Source organism: Pleurodeles waltl, chromosome 10 (assembly GCF_031143425.1).
Source record: "Pleurodeles waltl isolate 20211129_DDA chromosome 10, aPleWal1.hap1.20221129, whole genome shotgun sequence".
In the NCBI taxonomy this organism is placed as follows: domain Eukaryota; kingdom Metazoa; phylum Chordata; class Amphibia; order Caudata; family Salamandridae; genus Pleurodeles; species Pleurodeles waltl.
Window position 1 is genome coordinate 1,070,669,370 of NC_090449.1, and position 20,728 is coordinate 1,070,690,097.

Sequence of the window (20,728 nt, forward strand, 5' to 3'; positions counted from 1 at the left end):
ATTTGGAGCTTCCATTGCCATCTGCTGAAGTTAAAAGAAATATTTTGACGGAAGTTTTACAGTAGGCCCTGCTCCCTTTCAATTATGCACTTACGGAGCCTATTTTAGAGGTTTGGAGAAAGCCTGTTACCATCGCTAGCTGTGTCCAGAACTGTAGCAAGGAGGTACTGGGTTGCTCCTGGGGATTCAGGATTTTTGTCCCAGCATCCGACTCCTGAGAGCTTGGTGGTCCAGGCTTCTTGTTCGGCTCGTTCTGCACCTGGTTCCTTTCCTGTTACTCCATCGGACAGGGAGTCCAAGAGGATGGAGCAAGCGGCTAAAAAGACTTTCTTATCTTGCAGTATGGCCCTAAAGTCGGTCAATGCTACCTGTGTGTTGGGTAGATATGTGCATGCCCTGATGGACACGGCTAGAGCTGTAGTGCCTAACTTGCTGCAGGATATGCAGGGGCAGTTCGATGAGCTCCTGTTGGACACCTAAGCTGTGGCCAAACAGATCATCCATGTTTGGTTGTTTGGTCTGGTCTGGATACTGCCGACTCAGTGGCAAGGGCAATGGGTACTACAGTGGCCACCAGGAGACATGCGTGGCTAAGGTCTTCTGGGTGTTCAACAGATTTCCAGACAACATTATCTGGACCTCCATTTTGACTGTGAAAGGTGTTTGGGGCCAAAGCGGACTCTGCCTTAGAGCGCTTCAACGATAGCAGGGCCACGGCGAAGACTTTGGGACCTGCAAGCTTCTACATCTACTCCCTTCAGATCCTTTCGGAGGTTTAGGGGGTTTGGTCGTGGAGCGGCTTATCGTTGAAGACCTCAATCCAAACTCAACATCCTGCCAACCTTCCATTTAGATCTTTTAGAGGGGAGGGTTAGGACAAGAGGAGCCACCCAGCAGCATCCTGCCTCATCCTCTTCCTCTGGGGGAGCACAACAGGGAAAGCAGCCCTAGTTTTCCCTCCATTTTAAGTCATGCTTCTCTCGTAGGTGGAAGGTTATTTCATTTCCTCCACGAGTGGGAGTTAGTCACATCAGACTCCTGGGTACTAAATATTGTGGGAAAGGGTATGCCCTTCCTTTTCATAAGTTTCCCTCTCCCATCCCTCCCCGTTCTTCGTTTTGTTCAGAAGATCATCTCCTATTGTTGCAGCAGGAGGTTCAAATCCTTTTATCAAAAGGCGCAGTGGAGATGGTTCCAGAGCAGGAAAGGGGTCAGGGTTGCTATTCGAGATATCTCCTGATTTCCAAGAAAGATGGTCGGTTGAGGCCTATCCTGGATCTGGGGATTTTTAAATGGTTCCTCAAGCAGGAGAAATTAAAAATGCTGACTCTAGCGCAGGTGCTTCTGGCGTTGAACAAAGAGGATTGGATGGTGTCGGTCTGCTTATTTTCATATCCCCATTCTCAAGTCACACAGGAAGTATCTCCGGTTTGTGGTGGGGTTGCAACACTACCAGTTTGCGGTCCTATCTTTCGGTCTTACTTCCGCACCTCGCAGCTTTACAAAGGTGACGGCGGTGGTTGCAGCAAATCTCAGAAGGAAGGGAATATTGGTATCCATCAGAAGAACAAGTTACTTACCTTCCGTAACGCTTTTTCTAGTGGATTCAGTAGCTACCTGTGGATTCCCCACAGTCGCACCAGCCTCCCCATTGCCTGTCTTATTATTATTATAAATGTATATACGTTTTTGATTATTTTTTTTAATGAATAAATGTTGTTTATATTGTATTTGGATTGCAATATATATGTGTATATATATATATATATATATATATATATATATGTGTGCTTTCGTGAGTTCGTTTTTCACCTGTTTGCCTCAAAGGCACAAAAAAGGGGTGAAACTGACGTCAGCACGCCGGCGAGCACTTCTTATTGCCACAGTGACGTCAGACGAAGTCGCGTGCAGAACCGTGCAATTTCGACATCCTCGTCAAAGTGAAGAGCTGGGAAGAAAGTTTCCGTCGAATGCTGGTGCATTGAGAGAATTCATAAGGTGAGGATTCACAGGTAGCTACTGTATCCACCAGAAAAAGCGTTACCGAAGGTAAGTAACTTGTTCTTTTAGAAAATACAATTTTATGGTGAGTATTTTCTATTCCTCAGAGTACAGCAAGTTGTTTTGCACATTAAGAACTAGGACTATCCTATATTGAGGACCTATTCACAATCCCACCTTTACTTTTTTGGTTAAAGATTCAGGACATTCCCGAAGCAACGTTCTCCCACCTGATGCTTGTGGATTGTGTCAAAGATCCATTGGTTCGCATATTTTAAACACATTTCTAGATTGGGCTCAAAATATTTTCTGTTCACTTGAAATTATTGACAATTCTAAAATTCTTATTAAAGATCTGTTTATTTTTAATCACAAATGTGACTTATGGGTAGCAGGAGTCCAAGATATGATTATAGTGATTAAACACTAAACAGTCTTAACAACATACTTACAACCATATTTAAATTGGATAGCTAATATTGAATATAGATTTTACCTCATTCATTTTAGATTATTCACTGTGCACTTTTTAGTAGCTTTCTTCCAGCAAGGATCATGGTTTCCGTCTTTACCCTGCTGCTCTTGTGACAATCCATTGTCCCAGTCCACAGCACGTTATGTTATTTTGTAAGCTCTATAGTTCTCCCAGGGCACAATTCTTGATCCCAATACTGCATACGGAATACATTAGGTCTTATAAGTCATGGCTGAAATTTTTATAGTGCTTAGGAACCTATCCAACTAGAATAGGTGCTATATAGAGGTAACATTATTGTGGTGTGAATATGACCATTTTATAAAATGTAATGGACAAATTATTATAATGTGCATGGTTTTAGGAGTATTGTATTTTAAAAAAACTGCTTATCTTATTGTATATTATAATAGATGATTTGTAGTTTTGAGGCAATAGTGAAATAAAGAATTTTGACTGAGTTACTAACCAGTGGTAAGGTGCCTGCGCTTTCTCTTTAGTTGAATTGGCGTATTCTAATTGGCAAATGTAACTTGTCTATAAATACCCAGTATATGGTGTAGAACGTGCACCCATGGCGTGGATGTTAAATGCAACTAGTGGACTGCAGCACCTATTGTGCCATCCAGCGCAGCGACAGGGAATACATAACTAAATTTAACTATAACTGGTCCCCGGGCCTTTTTAAGGTATTGATGTCTAAAGCAATGCAAAGCTGTCAAGTAATGCCATGTTCCACAAGTTCTTCACCAAGTCCTGTGAAAAGAAGTAGGCAGCTGGCTCAAGGAAGGGGAAATTCAAATGGAAGACCTGGATCACCAGAATTAGCCGTATGAGAACTGGACCCAAGCTGTCTTCTTTAAGACCAATCATGTTACACAAAGGCAGATGAGGTTTAAAGTGTCAGAAAACCACTTTGCACAAAGTAACAATGTCAGAGACAGTCACTTATATACCACATTTTGCCCCTGGCACATGAACCTGAATTATTTTCTAAACACATAATTCAGTCATGTGTTCATATATGGTCTTAAGGCTGTATGGCTTGTGCATTTACCTGGTCTTCCAGCTGGGTGCAGAGTGGGCTGCGGTGAGTCGTGTCCATTTGTCTCTGACGAGCCTCCATAGCTACAATGGGACCCACCTGAGAGAGGAGAGAGGGGGACATTCGGGTCACTAGCAAGTGTGAGATTGTTTGGCGTTATCTTCACGTGGAACAAGTGATAGAACCTCCCCTCTTCACCTTTTTACTTCTATCCCTCGCTATCCACACATTCCATCTGAAACACCAGTGCTCCTCTCATCTCAACATCCAGTAGGAGGCTGGCTCTCTGTAGTGCATGAAAATGACGTGCACTGTGGAGGGATTCCAAGCAATCCCACCTTGGTATCCAGAGGTAAAAATAGACCACCTAATGTTCTATTTTTGTGGTAGTGTGGTCGAGCAATTAGCCTAATCCAGGAGATGTGCTAAGCATTTTTTGAACTCCAACCATCAATAAATGAATACACACAGTTGGAAGAATAACTCAAGACCAATTTACAAAAATACTTCAGATTTTTATGCAATTTTTAAGACCAAGATCATCAATATATGGTAAGTTTGTCTTACGATTTTTCAAAGTTTCGAAAATGTTCAGTTTTTGTGCGTAATTACCCATCTTAAGAATTAATGGGATAAACTTTAAAATGCATATAAAATCAGGCAATTCTCTCACAAGTGTTACCTTTTATTTTTAGGTCGAGATCGTTGAGATGTCCCTTGGTCCAGCTGGAGAAGTTAGGGCGGCTCCTGGTTCAGGTGGGAGAACAGTGGCTGAAGTTCTTGGAGCTGGTGCCCAAAGGGTAAGAGAGCCACTTGGAAACACAATGCACAGAGGCACTTAAAGGCCGGATGCAGTGCAGATTGGTCAGTCAGGCGTTGTGCATCTTGGCGCCCTCACGGTCAGGGGCAGATGTCTTTGAGGGTGGATTGTAGATCAGCAGAGCCACTCAGGGGGTGGATCTCTGGTGTCCTGAAGTCCCTCGACTGGTGCTTGCTCCTGTGCTTTTGGGAGTCCGGAGTGGACTCTTCTTCTGGCTGTCCGATGTTTGAGGTCCCATACCCCGGGCAGCTCTTCCGCCCTGGAAAGCCCTATGCCCACTAAACTTGGCACAGTGGCAGGCCTTGTCTTCTGGACCTGGTGTGGGGATTTTGGCTTGGCTGCTGGGGCTGGTTCATTGGCCAGCAGCTGGTCATTTGCTATGGCTTCCCTGTATACTTACTATGTCTATGAATTGGCAAAGACACAGAAGGGGCATATTTGCTCATGCACATGTATGCCATCACATGCATTATAGTGCACCCTGCTAGGGGCTGCAAGGCCTGCCCGAGGGATGACTTACCTATACTGAATGCAGCTTTAGTGAGCATGGCACCCTTGGTGAGAGCTATGTCAGGTTTGCAACTTTGGATACACCTTGTCTTGCACTTGTAATGGCAGTCTGCATGAGGCTGGTGTGGAGCCTTTCAGAGGGGCACACTTGATGCTGTAGCTCTGGGGGGGGGGGCTCTTCAGTACCCATGCCCTAGGTACCAAGGGTACAATTATTTGGGACTTACAAGGGTGGCTGAAGTGCCAATACATAGTGCAGTTTTTGGAAAGAAATCTGGCCCTTGCAACCTGTTTCATAGGGGCCCAAGGCACTTACAGTTTGAAGCCACATCATGTTCCAGACAAAAAGGGGGTCTGTGGGGGGGGGGGGGGGACAATACTGTACCCAGAAGCCAGCTCCCTACACATTCCACCAACCTCTTCCATCAACTAGATGCCTTTACCACACTCACCGCTCCCACTTGAACACAGCCATCATTCCATATGGTCTCAGCAGCCGAGGATGAACAGATGGGCAACAAACTATAATATACATCACTGACCACCTCCCTCCCTTACAGACATTGTAAAGCTGTGGTGAAACGGTAAAAAATAGGCACCAGTTCAAAGCGAATGGTCATACCACATGGTAATATGTTCAACTCAATTGAACTGAAAGACCACAAAAGAAACCAGTCCCAGACTTTAGTCAGATGAAAAAGAAACATACCTGGGCACAGGTACCAAGCCCCACCCTAATGATATGGCAACACATCAAGACACATGCCCCACGCCCCATCCACCATCCAGATGAAATGGAAACATATCCAAACTAAGGTATCAAACCACCTTTTAACTGTAGGAAATCTGCACAGTCACCCCAGATTTTCCACCTTTTGCTGGCTCCTATATTTTTGCTGGCTTTAGAACTTTGCACACTTTACCCTGCAAACCAATAGTGAAGTTCATGTGCTCCCAATTTGAACATAGTCACGTTGGTTAATATTTAACTTGCCTATAAGTCCCTAGTAAATGGTACAAAAGAGCAGTTCCCAACCTTTGGTCCTTGGACCCCCAGCGGTCCATGACACATTCCCAGGGGGTCTGCAGGCATATCAAGGCCTGGGCGGGAAGGAAGGCACTTCTCCAGTGGGGACCTCTTAACAGAAACAAAAGCACATGAGTGTTTTATATTTGTTACTTTATTTGTGGAGCAGTTTTACAAGCACTGCAAAGTTCCTTGTATAGCCAGCAAAAATAAAAGCGCCAAGATAACTCTGGTAATTAATGCACCCACTGGAGAGAGATAAGAATTTTGTTTAGTGGCAGTTTTACCTCTTCTAAGGTAGTGCAGATGGTACTTTGCCTGCTGCATAAATGTGTACCATGCATATCACAGAACAGTATTTTATGTGCATTGCACAGTGAGCTACTGCTTTTGTCACAGAGAACCTTTTGTTACTGTGCAGTTCATAAGTTACAATCATAATCTAGCACAGTGACCTATAAACTGCCATCAAAAAGCTGCCTGCAGACTGGATGGTACAATTTAGAAGGTTTTGTTTTTCCCAGTGTTTGATTATCCTGATAAAAAAGGTTTGTTTGCCTAGAAATAAATTCTCATGATTAAAGTCAAAGCTGACCACTGTGTAATGTTCTGAATCTTGAGTTTGTGCTTCCCCAGAGCAAGCGCTCTTGGAGAATGGTTAATAGTATGGATGGTGTGAATCCTACACCTTGTAGTCCCCTTTCCCTTATGTAACATTTCCTATACACTGATTTACACATATACGATTCATCGTCGCATGTCTCGTGTGTGTGAAGTTAAGTGCACCAACACCCTACACTGATCTGAGAGGTGCTATAAGAGGCACTTAAGGTTTTATTTCCTTTCCCTATCATATATTTATGTGAAAAAGCTTTCACAGATCTTATGTACCGAAAAGATAAATGCAGAAATCGCATGAGCAATGCAAAATCTGACTCGAGGATTCAACATTCTGAAATAAAACCAAACATAGAAAAGTTAGTCTCCGAGATGCAGCACCAACCTTCTCATTGAAGTTTTTCAAGTTGTGCATTTTTTTCAACACAAAATAATTATATCTTTAGTAATTTGAGTATTTGTTTGGTGTGTACTTGTTAGTGTACTTAGCGTGAGGATTGGTCTGAGAGGCTTGGACTTGCGCTCAGACACTGCCCTGGGGTCTGTGCAGTTTCTCCAGCCCGGCTGGAGAAACCTAAGTGCGCTAGTGTGTTTGGCCGCACTCTCTCCCCTTTCCCTCTCCCCCATCCCATGGTCCAGACCCCCCACCCCTCCCTTCACATGCTGCTGGCTGAGTATGAAGCTTAAAGATAAAATGATAAAGAAATATAGTTTCATTTTTCAGCTCCTGGCTTAGGCAGGGGAGCGATGCTCCTTCTTGATTGTGAAGGAGCTGCCCCTGTCAAGAGCTCAATGCATCCCATGTTCCACAAGGTATCTGCAAACCAGTATTTTTATTCACTTATATATGAAGAACACATAATTCAAAACGCACAAAGCCTTTCTGAAGTCCCTCAGAGATGCTGGTCTTCAAAGTTGAACTGCTCCTTAACATTCATCTCTCCATCCGATTAAGCACCTGCCCCAATTATCCAACCATACATGCACACCAGTGCTTAATTTGTAAAAAAATAAGTGCCGGGCCTCTTCAGAATCCTGCTAGTGGTGCCATCGAAGGCCGGGGTGCTGAATACCAAGTCTGCGTAGTCCTGTTTCCACCACATGACGCTTTAATTAATCACCAGAAACCACTTGACTTTTTAGCTCACTCTTGCAGGTTCTTTTTCATACAAGTTTCTCCTTGTGTCATTGATTTTCTGTTGTTGCCATCCCCAAAAATTAGTGTCAGTGAGCTCCACCTGCAATCACCAGCTCAAATTAGGTACTGTGCACCCCCATCGAGCAATCAGTTTATCCTGGTGTTCACCCATACTCATGCATTTATTAATCTTTAGCCAACTGTTCCTCTGTTCTGTTTATTCATCCATAGATATAGGCACCACCCCCAGACTTGCATCCATTATTGAGTCCAGCCCCAGTGTATGAATCTAATGAGACACACACACACACTCCCTCCCCATACCCATTCCGCCACCTGAAATTGGATGATGGCTGTTTGTGCATGTGAATGCTTCCCTTTAGTAATACTTAGCTCACCAGTAGGATACTCCCAGATTTACACTCTCAGAACTCTTGGTGCCTGAGGTCTTGGAGCAGAGCAGGCATCTTTGTGCGGTTACTCACCAGGTCTATCAGGTATGTGGTGATGGCACAATCTGGGACCCTGATGGTGACTCTCTTATCAGTGCCAAGATACTGTGCCGATTCCTTCAACCCAAGACAGTTCAGCCACTCCCCTGCAAGTGAGAGAGGCAACACGATGAGCAATACTTGTATGTAATATGTATGTGCAAAGCATGCTGGCAGAGAAAGATGAGGTGGTCTGCAGGTGACCCCATAGCTGGACGTCTATCAGAGGCCCTACCCTTTCGTCTCTCGCCTTCAGGGATGAGTGTGTAGGATGGGAGGTTTGCATTAGGGCCCAAAGATGGGGTTCATCAGAGAACCTCCCTTTCCTTCACCTCTGTTGATGACGGTGCTGGCCGAGGAAGGAGGTCTGCATGAAGTCCCACAGCTGGGGGGCAGGAAGAAGCCCTACCCTCCCTTCTTTCATCTCTGGGGAGGATGATGCTGGCAGAGGAAGGAAGTCTGCATGAGTTCCCACAGCTGGGGATCTGTAAGAAGCCCTACCCTTGCCTCTATGGTTGACCGTGCTGGCGTTGTCTGCTTGAGGTCCTACAGCAGGGGGTCTGTAAGAGGCCCTTCCCTTCCTTCCCTCACCTCTGTTGATGATGATGCTGGCAGAGGAAGGACAGGTGGTCTGTATGAGTTCCCACAGCAGGAGGTCTTTTAGAGACCCTACCCTTCCTTTCCACACTTCTGGGGTTGAACATGGTGGCAGAAGGAAAGGTGGTCTGCATGAGGTCCCACAGCAGGAGGTATTTTAGAAGCCCTACCCTTCCTTTCCTCACCTCTGGGGTTGAACATGGTGGCAGAAGGACAGGTGGTCTTCATGAGGTCCCACAGCTGGGGTCCATCAGAGGACCTACCCTTCCTTTTTTCACCTCTGTTGATGATGATGCCAGCAGAGGGAGGACAGGTGGTCTGCATGAGGTCTCACAGCTGGAGGTCTTTTAGAGGCCCTACCCTTCCTTTCCACACTTCTGGGGTTGAACATGGTGGCAGGAGGACAGGTAATCTGCCTGAGGTCCCACAGCAGGGGGTCCATCAGAGGCCCTACCCTTCCTTCCCTCACCTCTGTTGATTATGCCAGCAGAGGAAGGACAGGTGGTCTGCATGAGGTCCCACAGCTGGGGGTCTCAGGAGGCCCTACCCTTCCTTCCCTCACCTCTGGGGATGGCTGTGTTGGCAGAGGAGGAACAGGTGGTCCTGAGGTCCCACAGCTGGGGGTCTGTAAGAGGCCCTACTCTTCCTTTCCTCACCTCTGGGGATGATGATGCTGGCAGAGGAAGGACAGGTGGTCTGCATGAGGTCCCACAGCAGGGGGTCTGTAAGAGACCCTTCCCTTCCTTCCCTCACCTCTGTTGATGACGATGCTGGCAGAGGAAGGACAGGTGGTCCTGAGGTCCCACAGCTGGGGTCTGTAAGAGGCCCTACTCTTCCTTCACTCACCACTGAGGATGATGATGCTGGCAGAAGAAGGACAGGTGGTCTGCATGATGTCCCACAGCTGGGGGTCTATCAGAGGCTTTGCAGGCTCCAGCTGCCTCATGCTTGAGATCCACAGTGCCATCTGGCTTGTTTGGGGCTGTGACTTGGATCTAGAAATACAAAGTGAAACTTGGTCAGATAGAGTACCTTTAAAGTCCCACAGTCTCTGTGCTCTAGAACTGCAAGTGGCAGAAGGCAGGCACGGCTGCATACCCTCTATACTGGCTCAGCAATTATAACGTTATTTGCTGTGACGGACAAATACCCAGTTTAAACCCCCTAAACCCCTTCCTCACCCCTCAGAACAAGTTACAATTGGAACAAAGATGGCATTATCTCTGATCTGAGGAGACTTTAAGGCACAAAGAAGGCCTCGCCCATCCTTGCACGCAGGGGGGAAGAGGCTATTATACATGTCCTTCTGAAAGTGCTATAGACATATGGAGAACAGTGCCCACTATTTCCTTACAGCTGCCACTCCCTCCCTTTTAGGGCACCAACCAATATGTGCCCATTTTAGAGACTTCTATGCACTAGAGCAACATTGCCCGTATCTGCTTTATAGCATCCCATGGGGCTACTGGAGAGAACTGCACAGGTAGAAGGGTACCACTGCCCACTGGTATGTTACATGAACCTTGGCATGTGCATACAAAGGAAGATTATTCAGTGCAAAGGTGACTTCTGTGGCTTACTGCAGAGAGGGGGCCTTCACATACATGTGAGGGTGAGACCTGTACAGGTACAAAAAGACTACTGCTTGCCTGTGTCGTACTTCACATAGGAGGCCTCACTGACTGAATATAAACATGACAGCCATCTTGGAATGAGAATACCGGGTTGTAATCTGCCTCACTGGTCGTGGCAGCCCTGGGGATCAACTGACCTAAAAAACGTCTGAAATGCAAGCTACAGAAAATAAGTCAGCCCTTTCCTGTAGCAACAGTTCATCAGACGCTTTTGTCAGCGGTCACTCTTTAGTCTAGAGCTACTAGGTCACTCACTGTCCATCTTTCAAACAGACTCTCATGCTTTCCAGTGGAGGTGGAAAGACACACAGAAACATCCAATAGCAAATCAGTGACACCAAAATAATTCTATTGACTTAATACATTTTCAGCCAAAGATCTTGAACTTTGGACATTTGGCTATTGAATGAGAATATTAGATGCGCATAGCTGCTAAGGTTTCACATTGCTATGTGTGACACTTTCATAATGTCAGTGTAATTATGAGTGATATTTCAATGACTATGATTGACACTTTCTCACAAGTGAAATCAAGCGATGAAGATGAGGGAACCATAGAGATATTGTGATATATCGAGAATCCTATACCTCCCTTTGTACACCAGCGCCACCTTGTGGCCTTTGATAAACATTACTTGGAGCTTACCCAGTAAAGTGAGAAACTGGAACAAGAAGGTTTTACCACACTTTAGGACAAATTTTTTTGTGTGACAATCTCAGTCATTGCAGTAATGAAGGAAAATGACCTGGTATGCGTTATTCTAAAGCGAGATGTGTGACACTTGGCAGGGCCGGGTGTGGCCCATGAGCTAGGCTTGTTCTTCTGCTGCAGACAAGTTAACCTCAGGGCACATGTAAGGAAATGCCTCCTTGGCATGGTTACCCCCTGACTTTTTGCCTTTGCTGATCCCAAGTTATGATTTGAAAGTGTGCTGAGGCCTGCAAACCAGGCCTCAGCACCAGTGTTCTTTCCCTAACCTGTACTTTTGTTTCCACAATTGGCACACCCTGGTATCCAAGTAAGTCCCTTGTAACTGGTACCAAGGGCCCTGATGCCAGGGAAGGTCTCTAAGGGCTGCAGCATATCTTATGCCACCCTGGGGACCCCTTACTCCGCACAGACACACTGCTTGCCAGCTTGTGTGTGCTAGTGGGGATAAAAAGACTAAGTCGACATGGCACTCCCCTCAGGGTGCCATGCCAACCTCACACTGCCTACATAAGTCACCCCTCTAGCAGGCCTCACAGCCCTAAGGCAGGGTGCACTATACCATAGGTGAGGGCATAAGTGCATGAGCACTATGCCCCTACAGTGTCTAAGCAAAACCTTAGACATTGTAAGTGCAGGGTAGCCATAAGAGTATATGGTCTGGGAGTCTGTCATGCACGAACTTCACAGCACCATAATGGCTGCACTGAAAACTGGGAAGTTTGGTATCAAACTTCTCAGCACAATAAATGCACACTGATGCCAGTGTACATTTTATTGTAACATACACCCCAGAGGGCACCTTAGAGGTGCCCCCTGAAACCTTAACCGACTACCAGTGTAGGCTGACTAGTTTTAGCAGCCTGCCACAAACCAGACATGTTGCTGGCCACATGGGGAGAGTGCCTTTGTCACTCTGTAGCTAGTAACAAAGCCTGTACTGGGTGGAGGTGCTTCTCACCTCCCCCTGCAGGAACTGTAACACCTGGCGGTGAGCCTCAAAGGCTCACCCCCTTTGTTACAGCGCCCCAGGGCACTCCAGCTAGTGGAGTTGCCCGCCCCCTCCGGCCACGGCCCCACTTTTGGCGGCAAGGCCGGAGGAGATAATGAGAAAAACAAGGAGGAGTCACTGGCCAGTCAGGACAGCCCCTATGGTGTCCTGAGCTGAGGTGACTCTGACTTTTAGAAATCGTCCATCTTGCAGATCGAGGATTCCCCCAATAGGGATAGGAATGTGCCCCCCCTCCCCTCAGGGAGGAGGCAGAAAGAGGGTGTAGCCACCCTCAGGGCTAGTAGGCTTTGGCTACTAACCCCCCAGACCTAAACACACCCCTAAATCGAGTATTTAGGGGCTCCCAGAACACAGCAAGATAGATTCCTGCAACCTAAGACGAAGAAGGACTGCTGAGCTTAAAACCTTCAGAGAAGACGGAGACACCAACTGCTTTGGCCCCAGCCCTACCGGCCTGTCTCCCCACTTCTAAAGACACTGCTCCAGCGACGCGTTCCACAGGGACCAGCGACCTCTGAAGCCTCAGAGGACTGCCCTGCATCTAAAAGGACCAAGAACTCCCGAGGACAGCGGCTCTGCTCCACAAAGACTGCAACTTTGCAACAAAGAAGCAACTTTGAAACAACACACGTTTCCCGCCGGAAGCGTGAGACTTTGCACTCTGCACCCGACGCCCCCGGCTCGACTTGTGGAGAACAAACACCACAGGGAGGACTCCCCGCCGACTACGGGACCGTGAGTAGCCAGAGTTGACCCCCCTGAGCCCCCACAGCGCCGCCTGCAGAGGGAATCCCGAGGCTCCCCCTGACCGCGACTGCCTGCTTCAAAGACCCGACACCTGGTAAAGACTCTGCATCCGCAGCCCCCAGGACCTGAAGGATCCGACCTCCAGTGCAGGAACGACCCCCAGGTGGCCCTCTCCCTTGCCCAGGTGGTGGCTACCCCGAGGAGCCCCCCGCCTGCGTACATCACCCCTGGTCTGCCCTCCGAAGACGCGGGTAGTTACCTGCTGGCAGACTGGAACCGGTGCACCCCCTTCTCCATTGAAGCCTATGTGTTTTGGGCACCACTTTGACCTCTGCACCTGACCGGCCCTGAGCTGCTGGTGTGGTAACTTTGGGGTTGCCCTGAACCCCCAATGGTGGGCTACCTTGGACCCAACTTTGAACCCCGTAGGTGGTTTACTTACCTGCAAAACTAACAAACACTTACCTCCCCCAGGAACTGTTGAAAATTGCACAGTGTCTAGTTTTAAAATAGCTATATGTCATTTATGTGAAAACTGTACATGCTATTTTGCTAATTCAAAGTTCCTAAAGTTCCTAAGTGAAATACCTTTCATTTAAAGTATTACTTGTAAATCTTGAACCTGTGGTTCTTAAAATAAACTAAGAAAATATAATTTTCTATACATAAACCTATTGGCCTGGAATTGTCTCTTAGTGTGTGTTCCTCATTTATTGCCTGTGTGTGTACAACAAATGCTTAATGCTTAACACTAACCTCTGATAAGCCTACTGCTCGACCACACTACCACAAAATAGAGCATTAGAATTATCTCTTTTTGCCACTATCTTACCTCTAAGGGGAACCCTTGGACTCTGTGCATACTATTCCTTACTTTGAAATAGTGCATACAGAGCCAACTTCCTACGGCACATGACAAATATTCCATCCCTTGTGGAATTCCTTGGTGGAAATTGTCCCACTTATAAAGTCTGTTATTCACCTAACCTTCTTTTGTCATAGGCACTGTCATGAAGCAGCGCATTAAGAATCAAAAGACATTTTGAACCCCAGATCGTAGAAAAATTACTAGGGACCTTTGAAGACTGTGAAAAAGAAAGCCCTGCTAAAGGAAGCATTACAGGTCAGGTTACCACTTCACAGGGTGGAACGCCGTAGAGATTTCTCCTAAAAGGCAGAAAAATGCAGAAGCCTGTAGACATAACAAATTGACTATAGGGGTGCTAAGTATATCCTCATATAGCTGGAATAATTTTTAACCATGTGAGGGAGGGGTGAGAAATAAAATGTAATATTGACAAAACCACCCGTTCACAGACTTTTAATCTATGTCCCTGTTTTCCTTTCAAGATTGGTATGTTCCATGTATTTAAAATGAAGTTGAAATAACACTACCTTCAACCAGTTGGCACCTAAAACAAATTCTGCCTTAAGAGCTCATTTGGAGCCCATCACTGACCATTCCACCAACAGCCATGGCAAGGAGGGACCCACTGACGAAGCATGCCACATATCATGGGAGAGGGTCATCACCCTTTTAGTGAAATCCATAGGTAGTGGTTCTTAACCTTTGGACTTCTGAGGACCCCCCCCCCCACCAATTACTACTGGAAGCCAGAGACCCTCACGTTTTTTTTTGCACATCAATCGAAAATCCTGCTTATGAATCCCCTTTCTAAAGGTGCAGCCATTAAACCTACCTGTACAATCTCTGTACTGCATCAGGCCGACAACAGGATGCTGCTAGCACATACCCAGCATCTGAGGGGATACCGCAGACCCCTCCAGTCTTCAGCATCTCTTTAAAAGAAAAGAACATTTCTGTAAATATGGAAAACCTTTGGTGATCCACCAGTTTGTATTACAACTGCCAGCCTCACCAATCTCCGAGAAAAGCAAGCATGCACCAGATATTGATTCATGTAGCACACTAATCACCCAAGAGGGAATCCAGGTGCTTGGACAGGAGTGTAGGTGTGTGGTCCCCAAGGTGCTTATATAAAAAGCCAGGTCTTCATCTTCTTGCGGAACTCAAGAAGTGAGGTGGAGGCTCTGTTTTGTTGATGGAGGTCGTTTCATTTCTTGGGTGCAATGTAGGAGAATAAGCAACCTCCAGTTTTGCTTTTGCGGACTTGAAAAATGTGTGCAAGTGAGAGTGAGGCAGAGTGTAAATCACATCTTGAAAAAGAGGAGTATTGCTGAGTGTGCTGGAAACAGGAACAGTTTACAGTCAGATGTTGTAAACTGTGTCCAACAAAAAGAGGAAAGAGCCATGAGGGGTGCTGTCATGATATTGCAAGGATGGAAGCCAATGACAGTCATCCTTTCTGCTATATTTGACAGTATCCTCCCCACCCAAAACAAATGGCCACTGGGAAAATTGTGATAGTATAAGTACTAGTGATACCTAGTGATAGTACTAGGTGACTTAATTGGTCACAACCAGATCACATTTAAAAAGTGACAGGGGATTAAGAAGTGTTGTATGAGAGCTGAAAATAAGGGGTCTTTAAAGTAGCTGCGACCTGAGAAGTGTAATTAAGAGAGGTTAGAATCACACTGGCCTCCTCCTCCTAGCCCTCCTGCCTCATCCTTCTGGCCTGTCCCCTGGTTCTCCTTCCTCCATGTCCTCCTCATTATCATCCTTCTGGCCTGTCCCCTGGTTCTCCTTTCTCCATTTCCTCCTCATTATCATCCTCTTGGCCTCCCTCTCCCTTCTTCTCCTCATTCTGATATTCTGGTCTCGCTCCCCCTTCTCCTCTTGGCTTTCATCCTGGTGCTTTTCATGGCGCTACCTCTAGTCCTGTTATGGTCCTCCTTGTCGGTTCACCTTGGTCTTGGTTTTTCTGGCCCTGAACCACTTTCTTTATCCTCATAATCCTGGTCTTTTTTAACCTTCTGGTAATCGTCCACAGGATTTGGGTTGTCATTGTCCTGGTTACAAATGCTCTAGATCCTCCTGTGTTGGTCCTGTTTGCTCTCCTGGTCTTCTTGGTATTAGTCATCCTCATCCCTGTGGTCCTGGTCATAGGTCTCCTGGTCTCAATCTTCTTGGTCATGGTTCTCCATGGTTCTCCAGTTCCTTGGCTTGTTCAGAATCCTCTAATTCCTAGTCCCACTCCTCTTCCTCCTTCTGGTCCTTCTAGTACTAATCGTCTGATGATACTACTGATGGTGCTTGTCGCAGGGCCTTGCTCTCCCTGATCCTGGTCTTCATTGTCCTTGTGGTCCTTGTCCATCTAGTCCTTTTGGTCTTACTGGTTTTGGTACTCTTAGCTGTGATCCTTTTGATCATCCTGTTTGTGGTACTCCTCTCCCGTTTTCTACCCGTAAGCCTCTTGGTCCTACTCCTGGTTCTGAACTTGTCATCCCATGCCTAGATCATGATCCTTCTGTTCCTGACTATCCAACGCCTAGTCCTCCTGGTCTTCTTGGTGCATGAGGTTCATCTGGTAGTGGATGAGGAACAACTAGTTTAAGCTGAACATTGATAAAACAGAAATTGTGGTGGTGATTAGCAGAGCTACTGGCCAAGTGAAATAGGCACTGTTTGGCTGTGGGTGGACGCTGCTGGGAGTTTAGACATAAAGACCGATGCTGGACTGAATCTCTCATCGCAGTTATCAACCTTAATGTCTTCCTACATATTCTATCTGATAGGCCTAAGGAAACATCTAACACTCGTCAAAAGTCCATCGAGGATAGAGAAATAAACAGTTCGCACAGCCCAAACCTTCATCACTATCAATCAACAACAACAGGTGGCCTAGAAATTTCACCTGTTTGATGATGTCACCTGAGGTTTGGGATCTATTGTGACATCATTTAAAGTATATCCCCTTTAATAAAGCTGGTGAAAGATGGGCCATATTCACAGTTTCTTGTGGAAAACATGAAAAGACACTTGTTTAACTTTACATTCAGATAGAGTAAAATTTGAAAATTTAACAAAAGGATTTGTTTAATCCTTTACCAGGTTTGTCAGTAGGACACTACACTTGTAATATCAGTAAACACATAATATTTTGCAGCTTTCTCTTAATATATCGCTGGCCCAAAAAAATACAAGAAATTTCCAAAATTGATCTTTTCCCAAAAATCTGTTCTGGCTTACGGATTTGTTTTTAAAGATACCCTGACTTTCTTGCTGTTGCAATCATCAAAGGAACCAAAACACTAAAATAAAACGTTTCCACAAGAGTCTTCTTACCTGAAACCTGCTTGACGGATGTGGCCCTCCTGGCAGGAAGATGGGTGCACTTTGAGGACCCTCCATGATAACCCTGGAGCTTTACGATGGGGTGACCCATGGGCAGCTGAGGCTCCTCAAACATACTGTTCACCAGTCCAGAGAGAAAGCAGTAGAAACTGACCAGGCCAAAGATGATTGTGACTGCAACGTCATAGCCAGCTGGTAGGACTCCAAGAGCATCCAAAAGGAAGCTTATGAGGATGAGTTCAAAGGTAAGACAGTAAACGAACCAGGCCTTGCTCAGGAAGAGACTACCTATGACAATAATGCCATTCAGGAGGATGAAGCAGATGATGCCCACTGCCAAGTGGAAGCCTCTGGTTGAGCCGTACAAGCCACCATACCTGGTGGTACCCCAGATGATCCACATCACGCCATAGAGTATGAAGGCGATGCTCTCCAGGGTCTTGCCACGTGAGAAGGCCACAGAGCCACATACAAGCTTTAGGAATCCACCTGTGACAAGAATGCATGGTAGGATCATAGGGACATAAGAGTCTGTTGGGTCCACAACCGGTGTGATGGCAAAGGACGTGAGAACGCTGCATGCATGGCCCAGCACCTCACCACTGGTGTATTTAGAGAAGCCATGGAAGGGTATATGCACCTCTTTTTCTTGTTGCAGCTTGAAAAATCTGGTGTGTATGAACAAGTTCTTAATGGTCCACTTCTCCATTGGGATCTTGATGTTTGCTTTCATGTTGTAAAGTTTAGCTAATGCCATCAGACCCGAGGCCACATAAAGAGCCACGTTCACCCCTTGGTACCCACCGTGGAAGAAACCACTGGGATGACAGGCCACTGAGATGCAATACGCCACAAACAACAGTATGTATAGGCCTTCCACCAGGCTTCTCGCTGCCATGAAAACCGCTAAGACCAAAAACAGGAGAGCAAAAACCGCAAAGAGTGGGACAGGGAACAGGGGTTCAGTTGGCTTCCAGACTTGGTACAGGAGGGAATAACCCTCTGCGAACTTCAGGATGGAGGTGAAACCAAACAGCGTAGCAGTCAGGGAGTCAAAGGAGCGGTATGACAAAATACAGACCCCAACCTGAAAGAATCCAGCCATCCAGAGCCAGGGCACCTGTCCCACACAGAAACCGGTGGTTAGCCCAAGGATCTTGCAGCCAAAGACGCTAGCCGAGGCGCAGTTCACGATCAGTCCGATCACCACCACATCATTTCTGCTGGAGTTTATGAGCAGGGAAGCCATCTTGGCTTTAGCATTTGGCAATTCTGCACCTGGGAGGGCGATTCTCTTCCGGCTGAAGAAATGAAGGGATCTTGCTCCCACCAGGTAGAGGCTGACAATGGTGACAATTAGGTAGTTACAAGCAACAGCGGAGGAGCTGAACGTGCTGTCACAGTACATGGCAATCCCATGCATGCTGGCATAGGAAATGGCAAATGCCATCAAAGCAATAGGAACCCCGTCATGAAGGACTCCGACAACTCCAATGACAAAAAAGCCCATAGTGAAGGCAGCAAACCCAGGCACCATGGCATTGCGTAGATCGTCAGCACCTTTTAAGACCCCCTGGCCAACCAAAACTTGGACCATTCCGACACCCCACCACAGCGCAGAGACAGATAGGCTGAAGGACACAACCAATGGGGTGTTATGTAGGCTTTTCCTGTATCCTGTGGCAAGATAAAAAAATAAAAAAAACATTTACTAAAGAAATATTGGTATTAGCAGGCCCATAAGATCACTATAGAACCTCTTGTATTCTTCTCTCAATTTGTAATGAAAGCCTCAACAAGTCCCCGCTTTGTAATTGACATCAACCTAGGAAGCAGGGGTTCAGGAAACCTTCTGAGAAAAGGTGAGACCATAAACCTCTAGTGTTCATGGCTGAAAATTGTGTTTCAAGAGGGGTTCAGGAAACCTGAGAACAGGTGAGACCATCAATCAATCAGTAATTTGTTAACATTTAGTGTTCATGGATGAAAATTGTGTCACAAGAGGGGTTCAGGAAACCTTCTGAAATCAGGTGAGACCATAAACCTCTAGTGTTCATGACTGAAAATTGTGTTTCAAGAGGGGTTCAGGAAACCTGAGAACAGGTGAGACCATCAATCAATCAGTAATTTGTTAACCTCTAGTGTTCATGGCTGAAAATTGTGTTTCAAGAGGGGTTCAGGAAACCTGAGAACAGGTGAGACCATCGATCAATCAGTAATTTGTTAACATTTAGTGTTCATGGATGAAAATTGTGTCACAAGAGGGGTTCAGGAAACCTTCTGAAATCAGGTGAGACCATAAACCTCTAGTGTTCATGACTGAAAATTGTGTTTCAAGAGGGGTTCAGGAAACCTGAGAACAGGTGAGACCATCAATCAATCAGTAATTTGTTAACCTTTAGTGTTCATGGATGAAAATGTGTCACAAGAGGGGTTCAGGAAACCTTCTGAAATCAGGTGAGACCATAAACCTCTAGTGTTCATGACTGAAAATTGTGTTTCAAGAGGGGTTCAGGAAACCTGAGAACAGGTGAGACCATCAATCAGTCAGTAATTTGTTAACCTCTAGTGTTCATGGATGAAAATTGTGTCACAAGAGGGGTTCAGAAAACCTTATGAAATCAGGTGAGACCATAAACCTTTAGTGTTCATGGCTGAAAACTGTGTCACAAGATACCAACTTGTTTGACCTTTCATTTATTCCTGTTTATTTTTTTAGGCTTGACAGAGTGAAAAGTAAAGATCTGGTCATGAAAGCCTCATTGTTGTTTTTACTGATTTTATACTGCTGTGGTCGGGGTTGACTTTTTCTTTTTTTTAGAAAAGGTAAAACATGTTTTATCATATGTGGGGAAGGAAGCAAAGAATGTGTTTCTGCAAACTTAGGAATATCAGAAGTCATAAAAAAGCAATTTCACCCAATATTGTCCTTTCAGCAATTTATTGGCTGGCCTGAGGGAATGTAAAGCATCCCATTTATATATGTAATTATCTACTCTTTCTCCATTAGCAGCATTTATAATCCTACAGGAGATCTGTTGCAATGAAACAGGCTCACTTAGGGCCTGATTTAGATATTGGGGGATGGGTTACTCTGTCACATCGATGACGGATATTCTGTAGGCAGAAATGTAAATCCCATAGGAAATAATGGAATTTTGATTCCGGTGAATGGGATATTCCTCACTGTTGTGGCAGAGTATAACCTGTCCACTGAAATCTAAATCAGGCCCTTATTGACCAGCTCACTTGGATATTCCCAGTATGCAAAGAGAGAAGTTTCCCCAAACTTTAAAGATGCTCGAGTCTCCCACTGCAGAGGAGCTCACTGGTATATGCATTGTGTGAGCGTCGTTTGGTGAGAGACTTTACAGATGCAATCCTTGCACTGCGCGGACTACAGAAGTGGATTCAAGACAAACTACACTTCTTAGAGTGCCACGTGACTCACTCAAGACATGCCATGATGGTGACCATCTATGATTCATTAGGTTCAAGTGCATCGTGTTTCAGAGTGTTCCTTGATAGGCATTCACTAGTCTTAGTTGCTTTAGCGAGAACATTATCTCCAGGAGTATAGAATTCATTGCATTTTCACTTACAATTATCGAGGGTGGTGGTCTTACACACTTTTTCTTGATAAATATTAAAGACCGATGAGTTACACTTTGATTTCCTCTTAGTT

General features: G+C 45.8%; 1 protein-coding gene across 1 annotated transcript in view; it reads right to left on the reverse strand.

Annotated features, from left to right (window-relative positions):
* The window catches only part of LOC138260857 (uncharacterized), a 31,950-nt gene extending 13,117 nt beyond the window's left edge, over positions 1-18,833 (reverse strand). Inside the window, exons 1-5 of the mRNA XM_069209278.1 lie at positions 17,035-18,833; positions 14,525-14,624; positions 9,569-9,717; positions 8,120-8,232; positions 3,534-3,620 (exon numbers count right to left, since the gene is read on the reverse strand). Coding sequence (XP_069065379.1) covers positions 3,534-3,620; positions 8,120-8,232; positions 9,569-9,717; positions 14,525-14,624; positions 17,035-18,751 — 2,166 coding nt within the window. The 5' untranslated portion in view covers positions 18,752-18,833. The remainder of the gene's footprint in view (positions 1-3,533; positions 3,621-8,119; positions 8,233-9,568; positions 9,718-14,524; positions 14,625-17,034) is intronic.
* Between the last annotated feature and the right edge of the window lie 1,895 nt (positions 18,834-20,728).